Source organism: Salminus brasiliensis, chromosome 17 (assembly GCF_030463535.1).
Source record: "Salminus brasiliensis chromosome 17, fSalBra1.hap2, whole genome shotgun sequence".
In the NCBI taxonomy this organism is placed as follows: Eukaryota; Metazoa; Chordata; class Actinopteri; order Characiformes; family Bryconidae; genus Salminus; species Salminus brasiliensis.
The window spans coordinates 965336-989715 of record NC_132894.1 but is presented as its reverse complement, the minus strand read 5'-3'; the positions used below and the strand labels follow the sequence as shown (position 1 = coordinate 989715).

Sequence of the window (24380 nt, the reverse complement as noted above, 5' to 3'; positions counted from 1 at the left end):
ACCGCCATCCAACATACAAACACACCAGTAATCATGCAAACACACGAGTTTGGGACTGACCTCTGCGGGGCCGTGAGGCTGCTGAGGAGTTCCGAGGAGCATTCCAGTTGTGAGGGACAGGAGAAGCTTGAGGGTTCGGCAGCGCGGAGACACCAGAGAGCACTCTGCATAAACAACCACTCATTTACTCCCAGTACACACAGCTCAACCAAGAACAACCACAACGGTGGCCTACCAGGGCATATAAATACACAATCAGCCAAAACATTAAAACCAATATTGTACATTATGCCTAATATTGTCTGTAAGTCAGGAGACACTGGAACCACTGGAGCATCAGTGTTATTCTCACTTCAGCTGGCAGGGCTTTTAATGTTATGGCTGATAGGTGTGTATGAAGGTGTAGGTGAATGCTGAATGGAGTTTAGCAGATCAGAGACTCCATGTCTTTACCTGTACCGGTCTCGGTTATCAAGGCTGTCGTGTTTAGCTGGAGGGGAGTTGCTGCGGTCGGATTCTGATTCTGATGAAACTGTATGAGAAGCAAGAAGTTTCAGTTATTCTCATCATATGGAGATCCTCGTCTTATCTCCCATTTACTGTTTAGTTAGTATTAAACTTAGTTAGTAAAAAAAACATTTAACTTTTAATATAATTTAATGTAATGGGATATATTTTTAGATTTAATTGAACTAATCTAATCTAATTTACCTTCAGTTTAATTTAATTATTAATCTCTGGGTGTTTCATATCAGACCATTTATCATATAGTGAGTTAGTGTTATAAATAAATAAATAAATTAATGAATTAATTAAAAGCCAGACTGAGGTTTAGACTGGATGGCAACAACATACACAGTCTTTTTGCTCAATGTTCATCCTCATTTTTAGATTGAGCCAATTACCCTATCACACGCAAGTCTCCTAAAAACTGGGAGGGTGAGGACTGACCCACGCCTCCTCCGACACATGCACATCCAGCAACTGCCTCTTTTCCAACTGCCACACCAATGCAGCATCACCAGGCAAACATCACGCTCCGAGGAAAGCTCTGGTACACTGTGAAGTGAAGTGGAGGGAGAGCAGAGCCAGGCCGATTGTGCTCTCTCAGGCTCCGGCTGCTGATGGCAGGCAGCATGACCCAGGATTCAAACAGTGATGCTTGGGTCATAGTGGCAGCACCTTTCAACACCATGTATCATTTCACCAGGGGTGCTCAAACTTTAGCATGAGACTGCAAGCAGGGAGTGTGTGACTGACCTCTGCGAGTGGGCTTGGACTGGGCGACTGGCCGTGTCAGGGTGGAGCGCAGTGGGGACGAGTCGCGTGTTTTGGAGAGCGCAGCAGCCTCAGATCTGTTTCTGAAAGACAGTAAACGCTCAGTGTTAGACAGGAAGCCAGGCCCAACTTCACCAGCAAGCCTGTACAGAATGTGCGTGCTGTTTACCTGCGTGTGCGCCGCTCTCGTGCCGCCGGACGAGAGGCTCTGTTCGCTCGTTCATCTGAATCCAGATCGGAAATATCTGGAAAATGAAATGAGCGCATATCAGACAAAGATACTGCACTAATCCTGTGCTGGAGAAATGAAAAACCCTACCAGGTAACAGGTAACACCAGCGGTCTAAATCCAGCGAACCAGGAAATGATTCACTGAAATCATTCATATGATTCACTGAATCAGTCGGTAACTATTTGATTCAACTGCATTGGTAGTGGAACATAGACCGTATGAACTGTACAGTATGATAGTGGTCAATTATAGCGCTCTACATGTGGTGGAGTTGAATCATCTAAATGAATCAGTGTGTCATTAAGCATCTATTCATGTTCACCCTGATCTAGAGGCAGAACTTCAACAGCACTGATTGTAGAAGGTTATAACTGACCATAATCCTTTATAACAGCATTAGAAGCTGAATCACCACCTTCAGATCAAATCTGGCAGAATGCCCCCAATCATTCTTACGCCCCAAACAACTGCTGTAGATGTTCCTCATCGCTTCCTGAACCTCTTCTAGACTCACCTTCCATCTCAGAGCTGCTGTTCCTGGGTCTCTCGTCTGCACTGTTCTGGGGACTGTCCTCCACTTCAGGAATGCTGACCAAGAACTTCCTGTTGTCCCTCAACACCACCATGGTCAGTTTCCCTCTGGACTTCTCTACCAGATGCTTGGTCTCCAGCAGGGAGAGGTTCTCTGTGGTCATTCCATTAATCTGTGAAAGGGGAATCAGTTTTAGATCCATGATGAAGCCAAGAGTGAGTTCTTGAACACTACAACTTGAAGGTGAAGGACGTTCTCACCTTCAGGACAAGATCACCCTCCTGCAATGTGCCTTCTTTGGCAGCCAGACCGGTGGCAGTCATGTGTTTGATGAAAATCTGACTCCCCAACTTCATTCCATACTCTACAGAGGGAGGAAATGAGACACAAACATCATGTAATAACTACAAAACTGCGTCTCACACAAACAAAAGGTGGAGATCTGCTATGCTGTTCCAGTCATAATCCAACACACAGACTTTTAAAAAGCAGCCGCCTCTCAGAATTGTCAGGGCACAGGTGTGTTTTTTTTGGATAAAAGCAATACCACAGACAGAAGAGAATGAAGACTAACTGCATCCCGAGTGTTTCTGCATCCTGATTTAAGTAGCTGAAAACCTAAGGACAGAAAGGCCAGACTACAGCTGGGAGGCAGAGAGAGATATGAACTCAAGGTGAAGTAAGTGTTAGCTAGCATGCAAGATCCCATCATCATTTAAAGGAACAGGCAATCAAACCTGTCATTCTGAATATTTGGTTGAATTCAGCAACAAGAGTGTTAATGAGGACAGGATGTTGGATGGTCACCACCCCACCTCATCCCCAAAAGTACTGGATGGAGCTCCACCACCATCATTCCAGAGAACACAGTTCTTCCACTGCTCCACAGCTCCTTAATGCTGGTGGGCTTTATACCCCTCTAGCCCACGCCTGACATTATTAGGCAGCATGAAGCCAATAGCTTAATCAATGTTAATCTGCTCAGGAGAGTCCTATTCTATTGGCAGTACTTCTCAACAATTCATTAACGTCTAGATGTCCCTCCTCACCATCTGTGGGCTTCTTCTTGACCAGTGTGGTTTTGATGGGCTTGTCTGGGGCGTCCTGATTGGGCAGCCTCTTAAAGCCAGACATGAGTGGCAGGTCGTGGCCGTTGCGCTCCGGCGTGGCGCTGCGGGGGCGCCGATCGTACCCAGAGTCTGATCCTCGACGAGGTCTCTGGTCATAGCGATCATTGTCCAGCAGGTTCGACTGGGAGGCTGCACGGGTGGGCCTGTTGCTGGCTGGAATCTGAATCTTGCGTGGCCTCTTCACAGTCTGCAGAACACAGCAGAACTACAATTAGCTCTTTCGGGCCCAACTTTCTGTAAGAACTGTGTAGTTAAACATTAGTTACACGTTAATAATTCAGGAAACTAATGGTGACGTAATGGTGATGGACATGAGGGCCGGTTGATGGTTATACAGGTGTAATAAGGCGAGGGTCATTACCGTTGTACAGCTTGTGGAATTACATGAGACCAAACTGAAGGTGTAATTACACAAGCTGTACAACAGTAATACACCTGTAACAGTGAATACACACCAGTAATTACACTGTTATTACATGCACCATGTTACTGCACAACTACAGTTATTCGAGATTCGAATATAAAGAAGGACATTTCTTAAATTAGCAAGTTAAACAGTTTACCCCCTTAGTGACACTATGGATTAAATATGAGGCTGGACATTATTATTATCATTGTCATCATCAACACTAATGATGATAGCACTATTAGAATGTATCATGGTTTATTATTTATTTTGCATCAAGTATCATTTTGTTATTTATATGTGTTATTATGTTAATTATGTCATTTTCCTGCTGTTCTTCATGATGTTGTATGAATTCCAGAACAGAGATGCCTTCATGTATCACAATATTACATATCAGTCATATCGTCCACCCCTGCGTGGAAGCAGACCGCTGTACTCACGATGTTGGCTGTTTTGCCGCAGCTCTTGAGGTGCTGAATGGTGTAGAGGGAGGTGGAGTTCTCCACAGACATTCCATTTACCATCACTATCTGGTCTCTCGTCCTGTGCGCACACAGACACACAGACACACACACACACACACAAAGACACACACACACACACACACACACACACACACACAAAGACAAAGAGTTCATGCTTGATTAAAATCTGTAGGTGTGTGTGTGTGTGTGTGTGTGTGTGTGTGTGTGTGTGTGTGTGTGTGTGTGTGTGTGTGTGTTGCATGTTTCCTGTATACAAAGGCAACAGGTTGGACAGGATCAGAATGGGATACAGGGGAGGACACGATGCGTTTGACAGAACTTACTGGAGTCTCCCCATGGCCGGACCGCTGGGAATCACGTCGGAGACGATCACCGCCGTGTCCCCATTGGCTGGGTTTGGCTTGTCCCGCCCACCTGAGATAGCAAAGCCGAATCCCACTTTAGGATCCTGTTAGAGAAAACGAAAGACGGGATGAGACAGACAGACAGAGAGACAGAGAGACAGTGGGGGGTGGGGGGGTGGTAGGACAATCAAGAGAAATAGAAATAGAGAGAGAGAGAGAGAGAGAGACTGAAAACAACAAAGAGAGAAAGAGAGAGAGAGAGAAATCTACACATTCTATCAGATGATGGAACAACCGTCACATGATCCCAGATGTTGGGTGTGTTCTGGTGACAGGCGAAAAATACAGCGCTGTGCCCACGAGCTGACCGTTCTTAAACAAACACACTCGCGCTTTCACAATCACTCACTCCCCAACAGCACACCTCACACCTCACCAGCTTTCTCAACAACTTAGGAGTTTTACTCAACGACCAGCAGAAACTCCACACTGAGAAGATCTGAGAACTTACTTTGTTCAGAGTCACAGTGTGCTGCTCCCAGATCACCATCTCCTCCATGTCTGTTTTCTGAAAAAGCAAAACGTTTAAAAGGAAAAAAGTTAATATTTTAGATCCAGGTGAATCAACAGGTAACACCTGAGACCCCAACCCGCTCCATGAGCTCGAGTCCAGCAGAAACTGGCCAGCGGAGGCTCGACTGAAGGCCTCTGCGTTTCACTCCAGCCTCCACTCCCTGCCCCACAGGAAGAGCAAGTTTTCCAGAGTGTCAACCTGAGCCTGAGCATGCTCTCACCTGCTCTCTGCATTCCTGCCAGGCAGGTAAAGGGGGCGGGGCCTGCAACTCGACACCTCCCCGACCAACGACAGCCACACACACACACCAACATGAGCAGCCCCATACACAACAGTACACTCTATGGACATTCTCTGCATGGTTTTCATGGTCGGCATACCGGCTCACACACTCTGACCGAGTCACACTCGGAGTGAGACCAGCACACGCTCACACCTCATAAATCACTCTCGCTCGACAGATCACACCAGCTTCTCTTTATTGTTCCAGGCTCTGCTGAAGAGCTGCAGGTCTTTACACAGAAGATCTAGACAAAAGTTCTGAAAGGCTGGAAGTTCCTTTATTTATATAATATTTAATATCTTATAATCCAGTCTGACTGACCTCCCTGACCAATCAGCTCCCTGCTCCTTTACAACACTGCAGGCAGATCACGTCATATACAGTATGTGTGTGTGTGCCAGGACAGTAATTAGGACTAATACACACACACACACACACACACACACACACGCGACTTGTCACTGAACATTAATCACTAATAATAATAATAATAATAATAATATACCTATTATTATAATAATAAATAATAAACTGCACACCACAGTTAAAGGCCTCATTCCTATATTGTGTAGTCCATATTTACTGTTTATACAACCTCACACTCTGATTGGTTGAGAAGCACTCTAACCAGGCTTGGGCGGCATAACAGGAACACGGTAAGTCGCTGTATTACGCTGTATCTCAAAATTACGTCGTGTCAGATTTCTGTTCTGTGTATATCTAGTACACTGCCAGGAAAGCTCATTCCCCCATGTGCCTTTAAAGGGCGCTGTGGGTGCCCACTGATTGGTGAGGTCTGAAAACAGGTGGCGGCAGAAACAAGCCCACCATAGCTGAGAGTTGGACTGAAAGGCAGAGCAAGGATGAACCAGTGAACCACTGGGCTATGTATCATGGGCTATGTATCGGCATCAGGTGACTTTTGGCCTAAACATGTGATCATGTGGTCAGATCACATGGTCCATTTTGTGCGAGTTGCTGCATCTGTGCACGGGGCCCTCGTTTCATCAATCAACCGCTTGAATTCACAGCGTTTAAGTGTGGCTGATTCCAAAAAGCAAAAGCACCAGAGGGCGCTAGAACTGGAACACAGTGGTAAAAACAAAGGATCGGAACCAGATCTATTAAACCAAGCCTCGATCTGTCCCAATTCAGATCCACTGACCGAATCAGGACATCCCTGTTAAAAGGTTGTAATGAAACGCTAATACAGCTTTATTACCTGTCTATGCTATCTTGCTAGTTAGCAGACTAAAGGCTATTTGGCCTAACAACACTTAAAAAGATGTTTTTAAGCCAGACAGCTGCATTATTCACAGTTTTCTACTCTTTAGATTTTTTAAAAATGTTTTACACTGCAGTTTGCCTGACCACTGACTCTCCACAGGTGTGTGTTAGATACGCTAGTGAGCGTGTGTCTGCCCGTCCCAGTCAAATTAGCATGTACATTTAGATTTGCCTGCAGGAGGAATACAAACATCATCAGCAGAGAGGGCTCGGCTGGTAAAGTAACGGACTGGGAGGAGAGGTCAGAGCAGTTCTACACTGCAGTCTGAAACAGTACTGAACACACAGAGGCGCTCCATCCTCCTCCACCAAGTATTTCTTATAAAGTTTTTCGCAGCTTTAAGAAAGGTCATCAGAAGAGAGAGAGAGAGCTGAAGTGCCCCTTAAGCCCACCCGGACACAACCACTAAAATCACAGTCCACATGTCTGCTTGGGAGCAGGAACAGTCCGCACAGCAAACTCTTCTATAACGGCTGTTTCTGACCGCTATATTTTCCATGTACATATCTGTGGAGGAGGTGGTGGAGGAAGAGGAGGTGGAGGATGCTGATTTCCGACGTTTAAAAATTGGGACTAAATCCATCCGGACTAGAAATATATTCTTTGATTCTGAATCTACACAAAATTCCAATCCTTAAATTTCCAATCTCACTGCCAAATCTCTTCAATACCACAATCATTCCCAATCCTCTATCCCTAATCCCACTGTCACTTCCAATCCCGTTTCCATTCCCGATGCCACCGCTAATACTACCTCCATTCCCGATGCCATCGCCAATACTACTCCCATTCCCAATGCCAGCGCCAATACTACTCCCATTCCCAATGCCAGCGCCAATACTACCTTCATTCCCGAAGTCAGCGCCAATACTACCTCCATTCCCGATGCCAGCGCTAATAATACTACCTCCATTCCCGATGCCAGCGCCAATACTACTCCCATTCCCAATGCCAGCGCCAATACTACTCCCATTCCCAATGCCAGCGCCAATACTACTCCCATTCCCGATGCCATCGCCAATACTACTCCCATTCCCAATGCCAGCGCCAATACTACTCCCATTCCCAATGCCAGCGCCAATACTACCTTCATTCCCGAAGTCAGCGCCAATACTACCTCCATTCCCAATGCCAGCGCCAATACTACTCCCATTCCCAATGCCAGCGCCAATACTACCTTCATTCCCGAAGTCAGCGCCAATACTACCTCCATTCCCGATGCCAGCGCTAATAATACTACCTCCATTCCCGATGCCAGCGCTAATAATACTCCCATTCCCAATGCCAGCGCCAATACTACCTTCATTCCCGAAGTCAGCGCCAATACTACCTCCATTCCCAATGCCATCGCCAGCGCTAATACTACCTCTTCTTCACTTCTTGAGTAAGACTTCTAAGAAATCTGATTTTTGGTGCCTGGCACAAGCTGTGCAGCCCCCACAGATCATCATCACTGTCTCAGTCAGGACTCTGTACAACAGACAGAACACAGAACTAATACAGGTAGGTTTAGACTAGAGTTTAACTGTTTCTGATAATAATAACACCATATTCCCACTAGTGGAATACAGACAATAAAAACAACACAGCGGACCCCTGGGAGACCTGAACATATGATAAACACCTTCATGTGCGACTAAACAGAGACCTGGACTCCTTCACTGAACTCCTACTGCTGACCCCTAAACTCACCAGAGGACCACACTGAGCTTATCATACATCTGACAATCATAAATCAAACACACACACACACACACACACACACACACACACACACACACACACCAAACATTAACTCTGACCAGTTTCTACAGAAACTCTAATTAACGTTAAATCAAGAGAAGAACAACAGATCACTGACTCTCTTACACTCATCAGCCATAACATTAAAACCACTGATGATCTGGTTCCAGTGGCTCCTGATAGGGGTGGAGCTACATATCAGTCAGTGAGTGAACAGTCAGTTCTTGAAGGTGATGAAGGAGATGAAGAAGGAAAAATGGACAAGCGTAAGAATCTGAGACACTTTGACAAGAACCAAACTGTGATGTTCTAGACAATGCCTGGGTCAGAACATCTCCAGAACATCAGCAAGCAGGTCTTGTTCCTGGTGTTCCTGGTATGCAGTGGTCAGTACCTACCAAAACTGCTGCAAGGAAGGACAACATGGATCATGGTTGCCCAAGACTCACTGATGCTCATGGAGGTCCCACCTCACAGCTTAGAGGATCTGCTGCTAATGTTAGTCTTGGTGACCCCAGATACCACAGGACATTTGAGGAGTCAATGCCTCGACGGGTCAGAGCTGTTTGGGTGTCACGAGGGGGATCGACACAATATTAGGCAGGTGGTTTTAATGTTATGGCTGAAACTGTAGCCCTCAAGCTGAAATTCAACACCAGATTAGACGTTAACCATTAAACTCTTTAAAGATAAAAGTCAGGCACAGCTAGTTTGACATTCTAGCCTCTGGTGGAGTGTGTTTTGGGTCAAGGGTAGTTCTGTGCTGTGGTGATCAACCATGTGCTACAGAGATTACCTACACACTGGAACTACACTGAAAAGACCTTGTAATCACGTGTATGGGTGAGTTACTGTTGCTTACATGTGACGAACTGTACAACCCGACCCATAACCAGGAATGATTAACCAATAAAAAGTGATCAGTGCCGAGTTTCTATAGATTTGGCTTTGAACTCTACACCAGAGCCACACTGCTGCAGTCATAACACAACTTTAGAACCTTCTAAAAGAACTGGACATATCAGTATTCACAAGTTTGTGGACACCCCTTCTAATGAATACATTCAGCTACTTTAAGTTGCACCCATTGCTGACACAGGTGTGCAAATGCACACACACAGCTTGTCTAGTCCCTGTAGAGAAGAAGTACTGCCAATAGAATAGGACTCTCTGGAGCAGATCAACATCATGACCCTATTGGCTCCATGCTGCCTAATGCCAGGCGTGGGCTAGAGGGGTCTAAAGCCCCCCAGCATTGAGCTGTGGAGCAGTGGAAGAACTGTGTTCTCTGGAATGATGGCGGTGGAGCTCCATCCAGTACTTTGGGGATGATGAGGTGGGGAGTTGATCATTATCAAACATCCTGATCTCACTAATGCTCTTGTTGCTGAATGCAATCAAATCCTCACAGCAATGCTCTTCCTCCAAAATCTAGTAGAAAGACTTCCTCTCTGGGCAGTAGAGACAGGATCAGCTCTTTTTAATACCCTTGATTTCAGAAGAAACACTGAATGAGCAGGTGTCCCAATACTTTTGTCCATATAGTGTATAATAACCAGCTGTTTTTTTTCCTCCTAAAAAATGTACCAAAAACAGATACACTGAAACAGATACAGATAATAAAGCTTGTGGACTCCCTTTTAAAGTACTCACCAGGTCTCTGAACCTCACCTCCATTATCCTCTTGCCACGCTACGCCCTATGAGAAACACCTGTGACCTCTGTGACGAAGCCCTCGCACTGCTAACGGTCAGCTCCACTGCACAACACCACAGCTCACTCTGGCCAAGCACATTTTTCCCACCAGCAAAAGCAGAGATTAGCTGGATTCTTTCCACAGGAAATCCACAGAAAACAACAAAGGCCTATCAGAGAACACGTCCGCGAGAAACACCTTGCACACAAAGCACCTGAGTCAATGGAAAGCTCCGCCCACGGCCATGGGATACCTGCTATTTCTAGCTTTGTCTGTCTTTAAGGTGGAGCCTTCACAGTCCGCATTGTTTTCTGCTCCAGTGAGGCGGAACCACCTTAGGAGGGTCATTTTAAGCAGGATCAGGACACATGATGAGGCAACCAACGTCCAGCCGACCGGTTTGCCTGGGAAACCCAAATAAACAACAAATATCCTCTTATTAAAGCAGGGAGGGGAGCTGAGGGCTGGAGTCCAGCATGAGTTTGGAGATATCCCTGATCCGACACACCCTCTAAACATGACAGCCCTTAATGAACTGCATTACAGGATTACAGCCAGCAGGTTCAGGACATCTCCTTATTGAAGAGACTCAAAACACAAGCAGACCTGAGCTCTGCTTCAGCTCCAGCCGCTGGTCTTTATCCAGGGCTTTATTTCATCAATATAAAAGCCTTATTAACATCAGCCAGTAATCCTCATTCTGTTGCTCACACACCAAAACCTGCACCATAAACCAGTAAAGATTAACCAGTACAGACCAGTACAGGTTTATGTGCAGCTTCTCCAGATTCCACTTTAAATGGTTTTTACACAGCTGTATTTTTCATATTTTATATTAAATTATTATTACTATTATATTTACTGCTTTCATTTAAACAGCCTGTTTTTGATTCTGTGCCTTTAAGTGGCTTATGCTCTGATTGGCTGAGCTTTAGCATGCCTTGTTTAGAAAGAGAACAGTTTAATTATTAGCAGGGGCAGGGCCAAACTGCTAATACATAGCATAGAGTGGGTGTTGCGGCCAAACCGGTGAATAAATAGCATTGAGTGGGCTGGGCCAAACTGCTAAATAATTCATAGAGAGTGGGTGGAGCCAACTTGCTTAATAAATAGCACTAAGGGGGCAGGGCCAAACTGCTTAATAAAGAGAACTAAGGCTGCAGGGCTAAACTGCTTAACACATTGCACAAAGTGGGCGTGGTCAAGCTGCTGAATAAATAGCATATAGTGGGTGTGGCCAAACTGCTGAATAAATAGCATAGAGTGGGAAGGACCAAACTGCTCAGCAATTCATAGTGAGTGGGTGGAGCCAAACTGCTTAATAAAAAGCACTAAGGGGCAGGACCAAACTGTTGAATATTTAGCAGTGGGTGGGCAGAGACAAAAAGCAGAATAATTGATAGTGAGTGGGTGTGGCCAAATTGAAGTTGAATAATTAGCTCTATTGGGTGGGTCGGGCAAACTGCTGAATAAACAGCACTGAGTGAGCGTCATGTAAAACCTCCAAAACAGAGGAGACAAAAACCTTCTGAACTTTCAGCGGAACTAAAGATTTAATTCCAGGACATTTTGGAGCGTTTCTATTGGTCCGGTCATCATGAAATTCTGAAAAGAGCAAGAGATTCACATTACAGAGAAAAGAGAAAAACAAGCCTTCACAGGTGTTTAAGGACTGTGAACAGACACAGCATGTCTACAACCTTGCAGCCCCAGAACTGGCCCCTGTGTAAATGCCTGCTGCCCTGGTCACACAGGGAATCATTATCCTGCTGGGTTAATGACTGACAGAGCTCAGCACTGGCCTAGAAAAAGCGATGGGAAGGTATGTGCTGAAGTTTCAGGATCAGGGAGCAGCAGGCCGTGATCGCACAGACCATCAGATCCTGGAAAACAGGGACAGTCTAGGAAAGCTGCCCTTTCCCCTAACATTTCTGCTGGCCTCGATCTCTCAGCTCAGACTGAGCTTCAAATGGTAACGGAGACGCTCTTCATTTCACCGCCATCAAATATCAGATCTATCCTGTTTCTGTAAAAGCACCATTACTGCTGCATGAGCCAGCAGGTCAATCAGTAACCAGGCTCGTTAGTCGCTGGAGACGTACTTTGATTTGGGGTCAGTGTTTAAAATACAGCACAGCCGAACACTGTGGAGGAAACATGCTGGAGAGGGGCCGAGCACGGTGCTGAACACGCCGCCCAACATGCCGCCGTGCGCTAAGGTGTGTCTGCTCCACAGGGTCTGTAAACACCTTCATAAGAGGAAACTGCTGATTGCTCCCAGGGCACAGGCAGGCTGGGCTGTTTACTCAAGCTCCATCTACTGTTACTCACGCTCACTGTGCACCACAGCATGATGGATACATCCGCCGCTCTCTGCAGGCCTCACGCATTTCAGACTTCAGGGTTACATACCGTCACACACACAAACCCCTCACAATCTCCACAAAACAGCAGCTTCTTAACCTTCTTAACGAGCCCTTCTTAACGTTCAGTGCATATCAATGTAAAAAGATCTTGGAGCATTTCTATTGGTCCGTTCATCATGCTCTGATCGCCGCCTTTATTGTGCCTCGTTCAGAAATACATCTGTCATGAATAGCTAATTTAAGACTTTAGCTTGAATGGGAGGGGCCAAACTCCTTAAATGGGCGGGGTCACACTTAGCCCATGCCAAAAGCATTGGCTTCTGTTGCACCCCCAAAACTAAAGATGCTTCGTAACGTACAGGTTAAGAGGTCCCGAGATACCTCTTAGAGGTCCCACTATTTCACCATCTCACCAGTAACATCATGGCAAAGGCTCTGACCACTCCAGTAACACAGGCCATCAAGCTGCACAGAAACCCTGTATCTCCCAAACAGCAGCTTTACAGAAGAAGGAAAAGACCCCCCTAACTTTCTATAGAAATATTTGTAGTCATTGGTCATTCTGGAGCATTTCTATTGGTCCGTTCATCACGAAAGATTCCCATTATGGAGAAAAGTGAGGAACACACTGAACATGCCAATGTCTTCATGAGAAACACTGGACTGAGAAATCCCAGTTAGACAGAGTTCCTCAGGCACCGGGAAGAAAGTACACACCAGAAAGGTTAGCGTGTCGGGAGATAGGACAGGATAGCGCAGGATGATCGAGGAGGATCTTTCGAGCAGCGGAGAGGGAGTGCGGAGTTATTTGGCAGTGATGTCTGTCGAAACCTCAGTGAAACTCAAAGTCAAGTACAGACCAGCAGGGGTGGCAGAACCAGAAGGGCCAGTTAGAAATAGCTGAGGCTTTTGGCTCGAGCTTCATTCACAACACAGGCTGTGCTGCAGCAGGCCTTAAAGGAGCAGCTCATCAGAACAACCTCATTTGCACCATTATTTCCATATTCCAGTGCATCTGATTGGCTGATATGTTTGCTGTCCTGGTGTGCTGGTGGTTGGTGTAGTTTGGTGTTAATAATAATAATAATAATAATAATAATAATAATGGATATTAAAGATTATCTCAGTACAGCTGTTCTGCTAAGGTGACTTTTTACCATTTACTACTCATTCTGCTGAAGGTTTCTCCCTCCAGCTCTGAGGGATCTGCATCGCTGTGTTTGTCGTACATTTATCTGGTTTCATTTTGTTGCTGTTTTGTCTTATTGCTAAACAAAGAAATTGGAATGAAAGCCTATTTAATTTGAGAGTAACAGACTAGGGTTCAATTCTCTGGCTGCATGAGCACACTCAGTAATAGTTCATGGGTAAGACTGCTAACTCTACATTCTCCTACCTGTAAAAGGTCTGGGTACGAGAGGCAGATAAAAACATCACATATTAATGTCTGAAACGTCTACGAGACTGAAGTAGCTACAAATAACAGAAGTCTGTCATTTACAGCCTTTAGCTGAAGCTCATATGCTCGTATTAGAGTTAGGAGTCTCGCCTAATGACTCTTACTGGTGTAACAGCAGAATCTTCCCCCAGTTTCTCACCCAGTGCCGCAGCTCACGGGCAGGTAGTGGGGTTACCTGTCTGCCACACCAACCAACATACCCCAGCCTTGTAGCTCCACATTCACCAGCAGGGGGTAAATTCTGCAAATTCGATTTTTGGTAAACTGCTCCTTTAACTAGGGTGAGCATATTTTGGTGGGGCACAGGAGTGAGGAGGGTAAAAGACAAGTCCCAGAGAGGGCAATTAGGAAATTCCTGCTTTTAGTGAAATGTTAAAGGTCCCAAAAATAGGACCTGTCCCACAGCACGGTCACCCAGCTTCCCCTTTCCACTGTTCCCAGTCCGGGGGTAAGGCTCAGTTCTCTGGCCTGTTGTTCCCATCCACAATATGAAGCCGCTGTCCCAAGCCTGATTAAGCTCGAAGGGCTGCTCTCACACGGGTTAAACTTAGTCTCGGACTGAACTGCAGTGAAAAGGGAGACTTTTCAATGAGGACAGATCTCATCTAGTCTAATCTTAAACCACATCCAGGGAAATGTACATAGTCTAAAGTCTAAAAATCTAAATACTGTTGGACTTTATGGGTATAAACCTACTGTTAGTCCATTTAGGGTTGGTGTCCCAAACAGGGGTTAAGCCTAGCCCTGGATTACACAGGATTCTGAATAGATTCTCCACTGAAGGGAACTTATCCCAGGACTAGGCTTAATCCCTGTCCAGTGGAGAATCTCTATCAGCTGTGTAGTCCAGGACTAGGCTTAATCCCTATCTGGGACACCGACCCTAAATGGACTAACAGTAGGTTTATGACTCATGTTGGCTTTATAAACTTATATAACAAGAAAGGTGATGAGTCAGGCTGAACCCAACAACCAAAGAACCCAAGAACCCAAGAACCAAAGAACCAAAGAACCCAGGAACCAAAGAACCAAAGAAACCAACAACCAAAGAACCCAACAACCCAAGCAGCAGAGCAGCAGAACAAGGCAAACAGCACTCAGGTGGAATTCCTCAACTCCTCAGCAGCTCAGTTTCACACAATCCTCCCTCCAAACCCAGCAAAGCAGTGAGACACGAGCCACAGAGCTCACAGAGTTTTACCCTGTCAATCTACTTCATTTCTGAGTAATATAAACATAAACATAAACATAAACATAAACATAAACAACCATCTGAAACACACAACCCACTTCCAGGATCTTCAATGTAAACACTCTCTCTCTCTCTCTCTCTCTCTCTGTCTCTCTCTCTCTCTCTCTCTCTCTCTCTCTCTGTCTCTGTCTCTCTCTCTCTCTCTCTCTCTCTCTCTCTCTCTCTGTCTCTGTCTCTGTCTCTCTCTCTCTCTCTCTCTCTCTCTCTCTCTCTCTCTCTCTCTCTCTCTCTCTCTCTCTCTCTCTCTCTCTCTCTGTCTCTGTCTCTCTCTCTCTCTCTCTCTCTCTCTCTCTCTCTCTCTCTCTCTCACACACACACACACACACACACACACACACCGAGCCAGCAGCAGTACAGAAGCTTACCCCTCTCTCACAGCGAGTTCAGCCAGGACTCCAGCTCACTGCACTCTCAGGGCTCTGGTCTCTCACCTGCTCCTCGGTTTCGATATCTCTGTAAAACACGCAGCTCGAGCTAGGTGAAGCTCTAGGTGAAGCTCTAGGTGAAGCTTTACCTGCAGAGAAGGGCCAGGGGGCGGGGCTACAGGGCGGTAACGCTTACGTCACGCCTGCAAGGTTCGTTTTTTCACTGCTGTGTTGTTTTGAAGCGGTTAATTAAAGGGTTAATTCCTGTCCCAGGTCACATTACACCTCACCAGTGTTGATTAATCAGCTGGGAACTGGATCCAGGTCGTCTAAGCTGGTCCTAAGATGGTCAAGGTGGCTGAAAAGCTGGTCATCCAGCTGAACACATGCCCTGGTAAACTGGTTAACCTGTGACTGTTCATTAAAGACTGATTAAACACTGACCAGCATGACCCTCTTGACCAAGCTGCTCGTCTAGGTGGCCATACTGGTGGACCAGTGAGGTTAAGGCTGGTCGTGCTGGGCAACAAAGCATGGTTATACTGGCTGACACACTTAGTCAAGCTGGTCATAGTGGTGGACAAGCATGGTCAGGCTGGTCATGATACGTGGTCTTACTGGTTAATGAGCTTGGTCAGACTGGTCATACTGGCAGACCAATTAAAACCATTAAACTCAAGTGAAAAACATACCCTATGGTGATCAAGAGCCGAACTGGTGAACCAGCTTAATTAATTAATACTACTAATAATTATAATAATTATAATAATATCTATCAGATATCTCCTGGTACATTTTGGAAGGCCAGTTTGCTCTTGCGTGATCTGGAAGGGGCAGGGGGCATCATCACCTTTTCTCTGGCGGGGGGGCGTCAGTGTCTCAGAATCACACTGAGAGCCAGCCTCGGGATATCTGACTTAAAAAGAGGACACTGGGGACACACGGGTGGCTGTTGTGGCTGAGGGGGGCTTCAAGTAGGCCTAAGCTATAGAACTGTGGCAGTGTGTGTGTGTGTGTGTGTGTGTGTGTGAGAGAGAGAGGATAGGAGGGAGTTAAATATAGCTAAAATCATATAGCTATATTAATAAACATTAATACAGAAACTTAATAACCTTTACTGATATTATTTCATTAGATTTTTTCTAATCTTAAAATAACATCGGGGCAGTGGTGCTCAGCAGTTAGAGCTCCAGGTTATCAATAACAGGGTTGTGGGTTCGATTCCCGGGCTCGGCAAGCTGCCACTGTTGGGCCCTTGAGCAAGGCCCTTTACCCTCTCTGCTCTGCGCTGGAGTTGGCTGCCCACCGCTCTGGGTGTGTGTGTACTCACTGCCCTTATTCACTAGTGTGTGTGTGTGTGTGTGTGTGTGTGTGTGTGTGTGTGTGTGTGTTCACTACCACATGGGTTAAATGCGGAGGACACATTTCGCTGTACAGTCACAAATACATGCACCTTTACCTTTTCTTTTATCACCTTTTTTTCCAGAACATTCTCATTTTCATTGTAATGTTTTAAAAATACATTAATAAACACAACAATCAAATAAAAACATCAGATTAAGCTGAACTGATTTGTGTTTAGGCATTTTCAGGCTTTGGTCAGTCGGCTATGGGGGGAAGCAGTTTGACCACTGGTTGATGTAGATGCAGGTACATATAGGCCAGTGGGAGGGTGAGGAGGCGGGGCTTAAACAGGCCTGTTTAATGCTGTTAAAAATCTGCTCACAGAATGAGTGACAACTTAGAAGCTGTAGAACGCTGACATGAGATCACGGTGAAATCCCAACATTTTACACAATTTAGAAAGACCAGCCAGAGCCAATTTCATATCCCAAACAGAGGACATGTCCATATGTCTAAACAAGGGACATGTCCACATGTCTAAACAGAGGACATGTCCATATGTCTAAACAGAGGACATGTCCATGTGTCTAAACAGAGGACATGTCCATATGTCTAAACAGAAGAAATGTCCATATGTCTAAACAGAGGACATGTCCATGTGTCTAAACAGAGAACATGTCCATGTGTCTAAACAGAAGACATGTCCATATGTCTAAACAGAGGACATGTCCATATGTCTAAACAGAAGAAATGTCCATATGTCTAAACAGAGGACATGTCCATGTGTCTAAACAGAGGACATGTCCAATGTGTCTAAACAGAGGACATGTCCATATGTCTAAACAGAAGACATGTCCATATGTCTAAACAGAAGACATGTCCATGTGTCTAAACAGAGGACATGTCCAATGTGTCTAAACAGAGGACATGTCCATATGTCTGAACAGAAGACATGTCCATGTGTCTAAACAGAAGACATGTCCTTATGTCTAAACAGAGGGCATGTCTTTGTGTCTGAACAGAAGACATGTCCATATGTCTAAATAGGGGACATATGTCTATATGTCTAAACTGACCACACTGTAATTTACACCATGAGTGAAAAGGTGGAGTGACTGTAGGCCCATTCCTAATCTACTAAAACCTCCATCTCCTCCAGAGTCAACAGAAATACCTTAAAATTCATTAGTTTTCTATTTGAGGTTTGTTTGTTTGTTTGTTTATTTGTTTGTTTGTTTAAACATTGGGATCACAAGCAAACAACTGAAATTTGCTGGGGTAGTCAGCTCAAATACACACCCACAGACCTCCATCAACACTGTGGTCTATCAGGATCAGCCCACGGCAGTCAGATGTTAATGCTGGGGAGCTGAGGGGTTGGGCTGGGCGTCGGCTGGGACGGAGGGGCTGACGGCAGGAACGCGAGGGTGTGGTTGTGTTCTCTCAGTATCTGGGAGAAACTGGTGTTTTCTCTGCTCTGTTTCCCGGCAGTGATGTGAGTTCCAGCTCCTCGCAGTGAGTCAGAGCAGCTGGTGAGACTGAGATTCATCTACTTACAAAACAACAGCTCTTACTTCAGTTTGGCCAGTTTATTTATTAATATTCAGGATTAATAACTGTGTGATTGTTTGTTTCACCCCTTTCTCACTTAACTGTCCTGTTACAGTCTTACTCCACCCCTCAAACTTGCCTTTGTCCCGGGGCAACAGTGTAGGCCTACTAATCACAGGCTTTACCTGGGTTAGGTGTTTCTGTTTACGTTGTAAGATTTGAGTCTTTGTATTTATTCATAATAACTAATTCCTCTCATTATTAAAGGTGGTAAGTGTAGTGTGCAAACGCCCGGAGACGCTGAGTTTTAGGTGTTTCTATCAACCTGTAATCAATCAAAGTCAAAACAGAATTTTGGGAAAACAGGAAAATGCATTGACATAAGTATTCAGACGCTTGATTTAGTACTGCCTTTACTGTCCGGGGAAGAAGGCTTTCTACTAGATTGTGGAGGAGCATTGCTGTGAGGATTTGATTGCATTTGATTGATGGTCACCACCCCACCTCATCATCCCCAACCCCCCAACTCATCCCATTCAAAAGTACTGGATGGAGCTCCTCCACCATCATTCCAGAGAACACAGCTCCTCCACTGCTCCACAGCTCCTCAATGCTGGGGGGCTCTATACCCCTCTAGCCCACGCCTGGCATTATTAGGCAGCATGGAGCCAATAGGGTCATGATGTTGATCTGCTCCAGAGAGTCCTATTCTATTGGCAGTGCTTCTTCTCTACAGGTACTAGACAAGCTGTGTGTGCATTTGCACATCTGTGTTGCACAACTTAAAGTAGCTGAATGTATGGATTAGAAGGGGTGTCCAGAAACATGTGGACGTATCGTGTATCTCATCTCAGCAGTTTATATACAGTGTTCATATTTACATGCAATGATGAGTCATAACTTCAGCAATCTGAACATAGTTATTTTTATTGGTTGCTTTGTTAATAACAAAGATTGCACTGCGAACGTTCTTTCTGTTATGTAGAAAATTTCTTTAAGAAATAGTTTGAAGGCACAATTTGCATCTTTACACTATATACATCTGAATCTTAGTCATAAATACACAGAGGAAAGCAAACCCCAGAGTACAAAAGCAGGCCCAGTCAAACAGAAACCCACGTTTCAACGTTACAGCAGTTCAGTAGCATGTTGTTTTGTCTCTTTGAGCAATAAATTACTTGAAGGTGACAGAAATGCAGAAGAGAAGCAACAGAAGATGCAAAATGCACACGACATTACAGGGACAGGAACACACATCGTACAGAAACTCACTTCTTCCACTTTAGTGCAAATTATACACGAATAAACGAGGGACGCTTCACTGGGTCGGTGCTGTAGAGTGCTGAGATCGCTGATGCTGCAGAGGGAGGATCGTTAGAGTGCACAACAGACAGACTCATTTCATCTACTGTTCTTATGCCCCGATCAGGAATCAGAAAGAACCACGGTTCTGCAGCCTGAAGGTTTGGTAAGCTCTGTCTGGAACAGCTGTGGCCATGTAGGGGTCAGTTCATCTAGTCTGTAGCACACGGTCACTACCGGCATGGGCCATAAGCATGGGCTTGTAACAGGTGGAGGTGGGCCACGGCTTCAGGTGATTCAAGTTAACAGGTGTTTTTGTTCCGTTTCTGGTTATTTCATCAAAAATCAGCCAAAACGACTGTCTTCGGTAATCGGCTGTAAACCACAGATGGAGATTAAGGGTTGGAGTAGTCTACTAAAACGACTTCATCTAGGGTTTTTTGAAGGTTTGTTTTTGCTTTCTGAAGCGATGGAATGAGGAGCTCCTGGATGGAGTTTTAATCTTTTGTTAAATTTGTTTTGATCAAAATGACACAGTCGGGTCAGGGTTTGGTTCCTACTATATTAATATGGGTCTGGTTGTCCACTGTGACTGTCAGCATTTCGACTGGCTGATAAGAACGATGTATCTAGTAAACGCTGCTGACAGTACGGACGCACAGCCGGAACAAAGAGGCTGGAATAGGCTGGTACACCTGTACCTTAAACACCTGCCTCACTGAGATAAACAGACACAAATGGTTCTAAGAAAGATGCCACAGAACTAAGGTCAACTTCAAATCTGGACCCTGAATTCAGTTCCCAGTCCTGGACTTTGTAATTCGGGCCAATCCATTACATTAACAGTTCCCCCTAATGTCCAGTGAGAACACAATGCAGGACTGGAGACTGAATTCGAGGTCCAGATTTGAAGGCCCTAACAGGGATGCAGTCCAACATCCATCAGTAAATACTTATTATAAACACGGTTCCTTTCAGAACTGAAGTTTTTTCTCTGTAGCATCGCTCCAAGAACCATTTACAGCTGATTCATTTCAAAACTGCAGGCAACAGGCTTTTAATGTAAGGATTTAAAGTGCCAGTCTGGACCCTTTCTATCAGAACTGGGAACGGGTTAGTGTGTTTCATGTGTTCATCGAGCGTCAGGTTAAGAAAAGGCTGTAAAAAAAATAAAAATAAAAAAAAGACAATTAGCCTCAACATCGGCTGTAAAGAAATCGTAAAGTGGAATCTGTGAAATAAAGCCAAGAGTGAAAGAGGCAGTGTTCATCTATCACCTCATGCCATCTAATCTCTGAGTAAGACCTGCACACTGGGGGTGTGCATTAGTCTGCTTTTATTTTTTTGGAAAAAGAACAGAACATCAACCAAAACGCCACTGAAAGTCTTCCTGAGATACAGCGAGTGGTCAGAAGCTCTGAGGACGAGCGTCCAGGCCTTCTGCAACTTTACCGTCCGGCCGCTGCAGAAGATCCCCAAACACCCCGATCAGGAATCAACGCAGGACAGGATCGCTGGTACCACCCATTCTGTCTTCTTTCTTTCATGTCAGTAAATTTTGCGCCAGCTGCTGCTGTTCTGCTCATTTCTGATTGGGGCTTCAAACAAGTACAAATCTGCATAAATTAAACTAAAACTAAGAGAACCCCCCCTTCCCCCTGGTGCAGCAGACTGGAACAGTGCAATACTCCGGTGCACAGTAACTAAGTCAGATGCACCTTCGTCTGTCTGCTTTGGTTTGCAGGAATTTCAGCACGTTTTCGATTTCAGGACAAGTATAGTATAGAAGTATCATCCCTTTATTGTTGCATAAATATCCATAATAAATCACTAGAAACATAAATATGACTAAGACTGGGCGTCTCCCCGCGATACCCCACCTACACTATAGATTCATCTATTGGTCTTCCGTTCTTCCAAGTCTTTCAGTCTTGTTGGTTTGCCAACTAAAGGTTCTCTGTAGCCGACACTAACTCACGTACAGTGCGCCGCGCTTTAACTGTACTGTAACAAGACTGTCCTATTAAAGGCAGAGAATGAAAACTAGTCTTTTTTTTTTTTTTTTTTTTTTTGATTTCCTGAGAGGATAAAAATAGCTCGCAAGCGGAGAATCACATCAAAGATGATTAAAAGCTGAACCACAACATCTGGCATCACCACACACAGACATACATATAAAGCACTGCTGAACCACCAACTACCATGTTACCCCAACAGGAGTATAAGGGCCAGCTGCTCTGCTGCTAGAGACCCCAACCTGGGACGTCCACTCCATCCTCTCCGAGTCCAGGTCCGAGGCCAGATAAATAAAAGACAAAAGAATAAATAAATGCCTAAGAAGTGTTGTATACAAATCTATACTGTACAGGCCTTTGTGTGTGGATTACATTCCCTACTGTGTTCCGAAGGCACTGTTTTAACAGTAGTCTGTCATCCGCCTGTGTCCGAAATTGCAGGAGAAGTGCGTCAGAGGACGTTGCGAAACAGATACGAAGCTACTGGGGGCGCGGGTGATGCTATCTGTCCAGTTTTGGTTTCACCACTATTCACGAGTTTCAACCAAGGGTGCGGTACCTGCTGCTGACATACCACTAGAGGGCGGTGTGACTCCACAAATATGGTATTGCATTGGTCTGAACGCTGCATTTTCACAACACAGCCAAGTTTCAAAGACTGAACTGCTGAAAATAAGCGTTTGAGTCAGAGTGTGGACGGCTGATTTATAGAGTATTGGGGAGCTCCGTCCAGAGCAGTGGTCACCAACCATCCTTGTGGAGATCTACCGTTGTTTCTAAGCTCAGTCTGTGATTATTTGAGCTTAACAATGTTTTAAGCTGATTGTGAGTATGTTTCATATCACAGTCATCTTACAGCCAATCCTGATGTTCTTGGTCATGTATTCTAGCAGATAAAGCATTCTCTGCTTTAATTTTTCCATTTTAAAGGAAGATAGAAGCTCAGGTTGACTCTGTATATGACTGTGTAACTGCAGACGCCTGCCTGTGTGAGTACAGTAACAGTGCAGTAAGCAGAAACGACTAGGAAGAAAGATCAATCAGTCAGTTTGGCTGATCTAGGCTTGTAGTTGCATAAAATGATCAAGTAAAGATCATTAAATCATTCATCACAATCACAATGTGGATTCCTGGGCTGTTATTCGCATTTGATCAGTTTCAAATTTCATAGATTTCATAAATTTCATTCTTTTGCTTTGTAAAATTACAGATATTATTATGCAGATATTGTGCAATCACTGCATTAATGATTTTACATGATTGTTTCTCATCTCGAATCTCATGTGAGCCATGAAGTGCCAAAGCCAACTCGATGTGACAGAAATGAAGCCCTGGTTGGAACGGTTGGTGCTATGGAGCTGGATTGGTGACCACTGGTCTAGAATGTTGAGGCCAGTGCAGAGAGTGAGGAACCTTCACTACACACTGAAACACAGTGGTTAATTTAACCCAACAGGTCTAGGATGGGTCTCCCAAAAGTATCTTAACACAAAGATGACTCTTAAATGGTCGAGCGAGCATCACTCTAAAAGCTCTCTCTACCAGGTAAGAATATCTTAATACTGAGATGCTTTCGGGAAACTGGGCCCTGTAGGACACAGCGTGCAGTATCTCGGCCAGCCGGTCTCACTCGGGCATTCCGAAGTGAATGACGGACTGGCGAGTGTCCGAGTCGCGCAGCATGCTGCTCAGCACCTCTTTGGCGTTGATGACCGTGTCGCTGGAGCAGTTCGCACTGGGCAGAGTGAGGGTCTGCTGGTCTGGCGGCGAGAAAGAGGCAAAGAGTGCCAGCGAGGAGGAAGAAGAGGATGGGGTGAGTGAGGGGGAGAACCGGGTCGAGGATGAGGAGGAATAAGGGATGCTGGAGCTGAAGGGGGTCACTGAATTTTGTTGGGTGACTGAGGGTAACACTTCTGAGTTGAAAATCGTGCTGAAGAACTCCATGATGTCCTCATGATTGTCCTGCTGCTGCTGCTGTTGCTGCCGCTGCTGCTGCTGCTGCGGCCCCTGTGGGAAAGACTCCAGCCCAAAGTCCTCCACAGTCCCAAGGTTAGCCTGCGCATTGTCTGGGGAAAGAGGCGAGGGGCTGCGCACCCTCAGGTCCAGCAGGGCCTCTATAGGGTTCCTTTGTGAAGGTTGTGAGGGGAAGGAGTGCAGGGGGAAGGGGGGGAATGGTATGGGGTTGGAGTAGTTGGGAGCCAGGCTGGGCCGAGGCTGGGGGAGAAACTCAGTGAGCCCCAGCAAACTCTGGCCTGCACGCTGCTCCTGAAGCTCCTTCTCCTGCCGCTTCCTCTTCACCTCCCTATCCAACTTGTGGAGCTCCTCTCGCACCTGAGCCACACAGCTCTCCGGGATCTTTATACCTGAGAGACGGGGAGATTTGCGACATCTTCATTGTGGCAATGTACACACTCTACTACTACTTCTCTACTCATTATATATTCATCATATATACGCTGTATGGCCAAATGTTTGTGGACACCCTTCTAATGAATGCATTCTGCTACTTTGAGCACCCACCGCTGACAGTGATGTTCAAATGCACACACACAGCTTGTCTAGTGTCTGTAGAGAAGTACTGCCAATAGAATAGGACTCTCTGGAGCAGATCATCATCATGAACCTATTGGCACCATGCTGCCTAATGCCAGAGCTGGGCTAGTAGAGGGGTAAAAAGCCCCCCAGTACTTTTGAATGAAATGATCTGGAGAGTTGGGGATGAGGTGAGATGG

General features: G+C 45.4%; 2 protein-coding genes across 7 annotated transcripts in view; both read right to left on the bottom strand.

The window, feature by feature from the left end:
- Window positions 1-15553, bottom strand: part of tjp3 (tight junction protein 3) — a 29694-nt gene extending 14141 nt beyond the window's left edge. Inside the window, exons 1-11 of one of the 3 annotated variants that reach the window (XM_072660186.1) lie at window positions 15437-15553; window positions 4922-4978; window positions 4390-4514; window positions 4022-4124; window positions 3092-3359; window positions 2303-2406; window positions 2025-2214; window positions 1448-1523; window positions 1261-1361; window positions 454-532; window positions 61-164 (exon numbers count right to left, since the gene is read on the bottom strand). In XM_072660186.1, coding sequence (XP_072516287.1) covers window positions 61-164; window positions 454-532; window positions 1261-1361; window positions 1448-1523; window positions 2025-2214; window positions 2303-2406; window positions 3092-3359; window positions 4022-4124; window positions 4390-4514; window positions 4922-4969 — 1198 coding nt within the window. In that variant the 5' untranslated portion in view covers window positions 4970-4978; window positions 15437-15553. Of the gene's footprint in view, window positions 1-60; window positions 165-453; window positions 533-1260; window positions 1362-1447; window positions 1524-2024; window positions 2215-2302; window positions 2407-3091; window positions 3360-4021; window positions 4125-4389; window positions 4515-4921; window positions 4979-9951; window positions 10203-15436 lie in introns of those variants that run through there. The other 2 variants (XM_072660184.1, XM_072660185.1) reach the window with 2 other exon arrangements.
- A 3689-nt stretch (window positions 15554-19242) lies between these two features.
- sbno2b (strawberry notch homolog 2b) overlaps window positions 19243-24380 on the bottom strand; it is a 71420-nt gene continuing 66282 nt past the window's right edge. For all 4 annotated transcript variants that reach the window (XM_072660550.1, XM_072660551.1, XM_072660552.1 and 1 more), the window contains one exon: window positions 19243-24011. In XM_072660550.1, coding sequence (XP_072516651.1) covers window positions 23275-24011 — 737 coding nt within the window. In that variant the 3' untranslated portion in view covers window positions 19243-23274. The remainder of the gene's footprint in view (window positions 24012-24380) is intronic.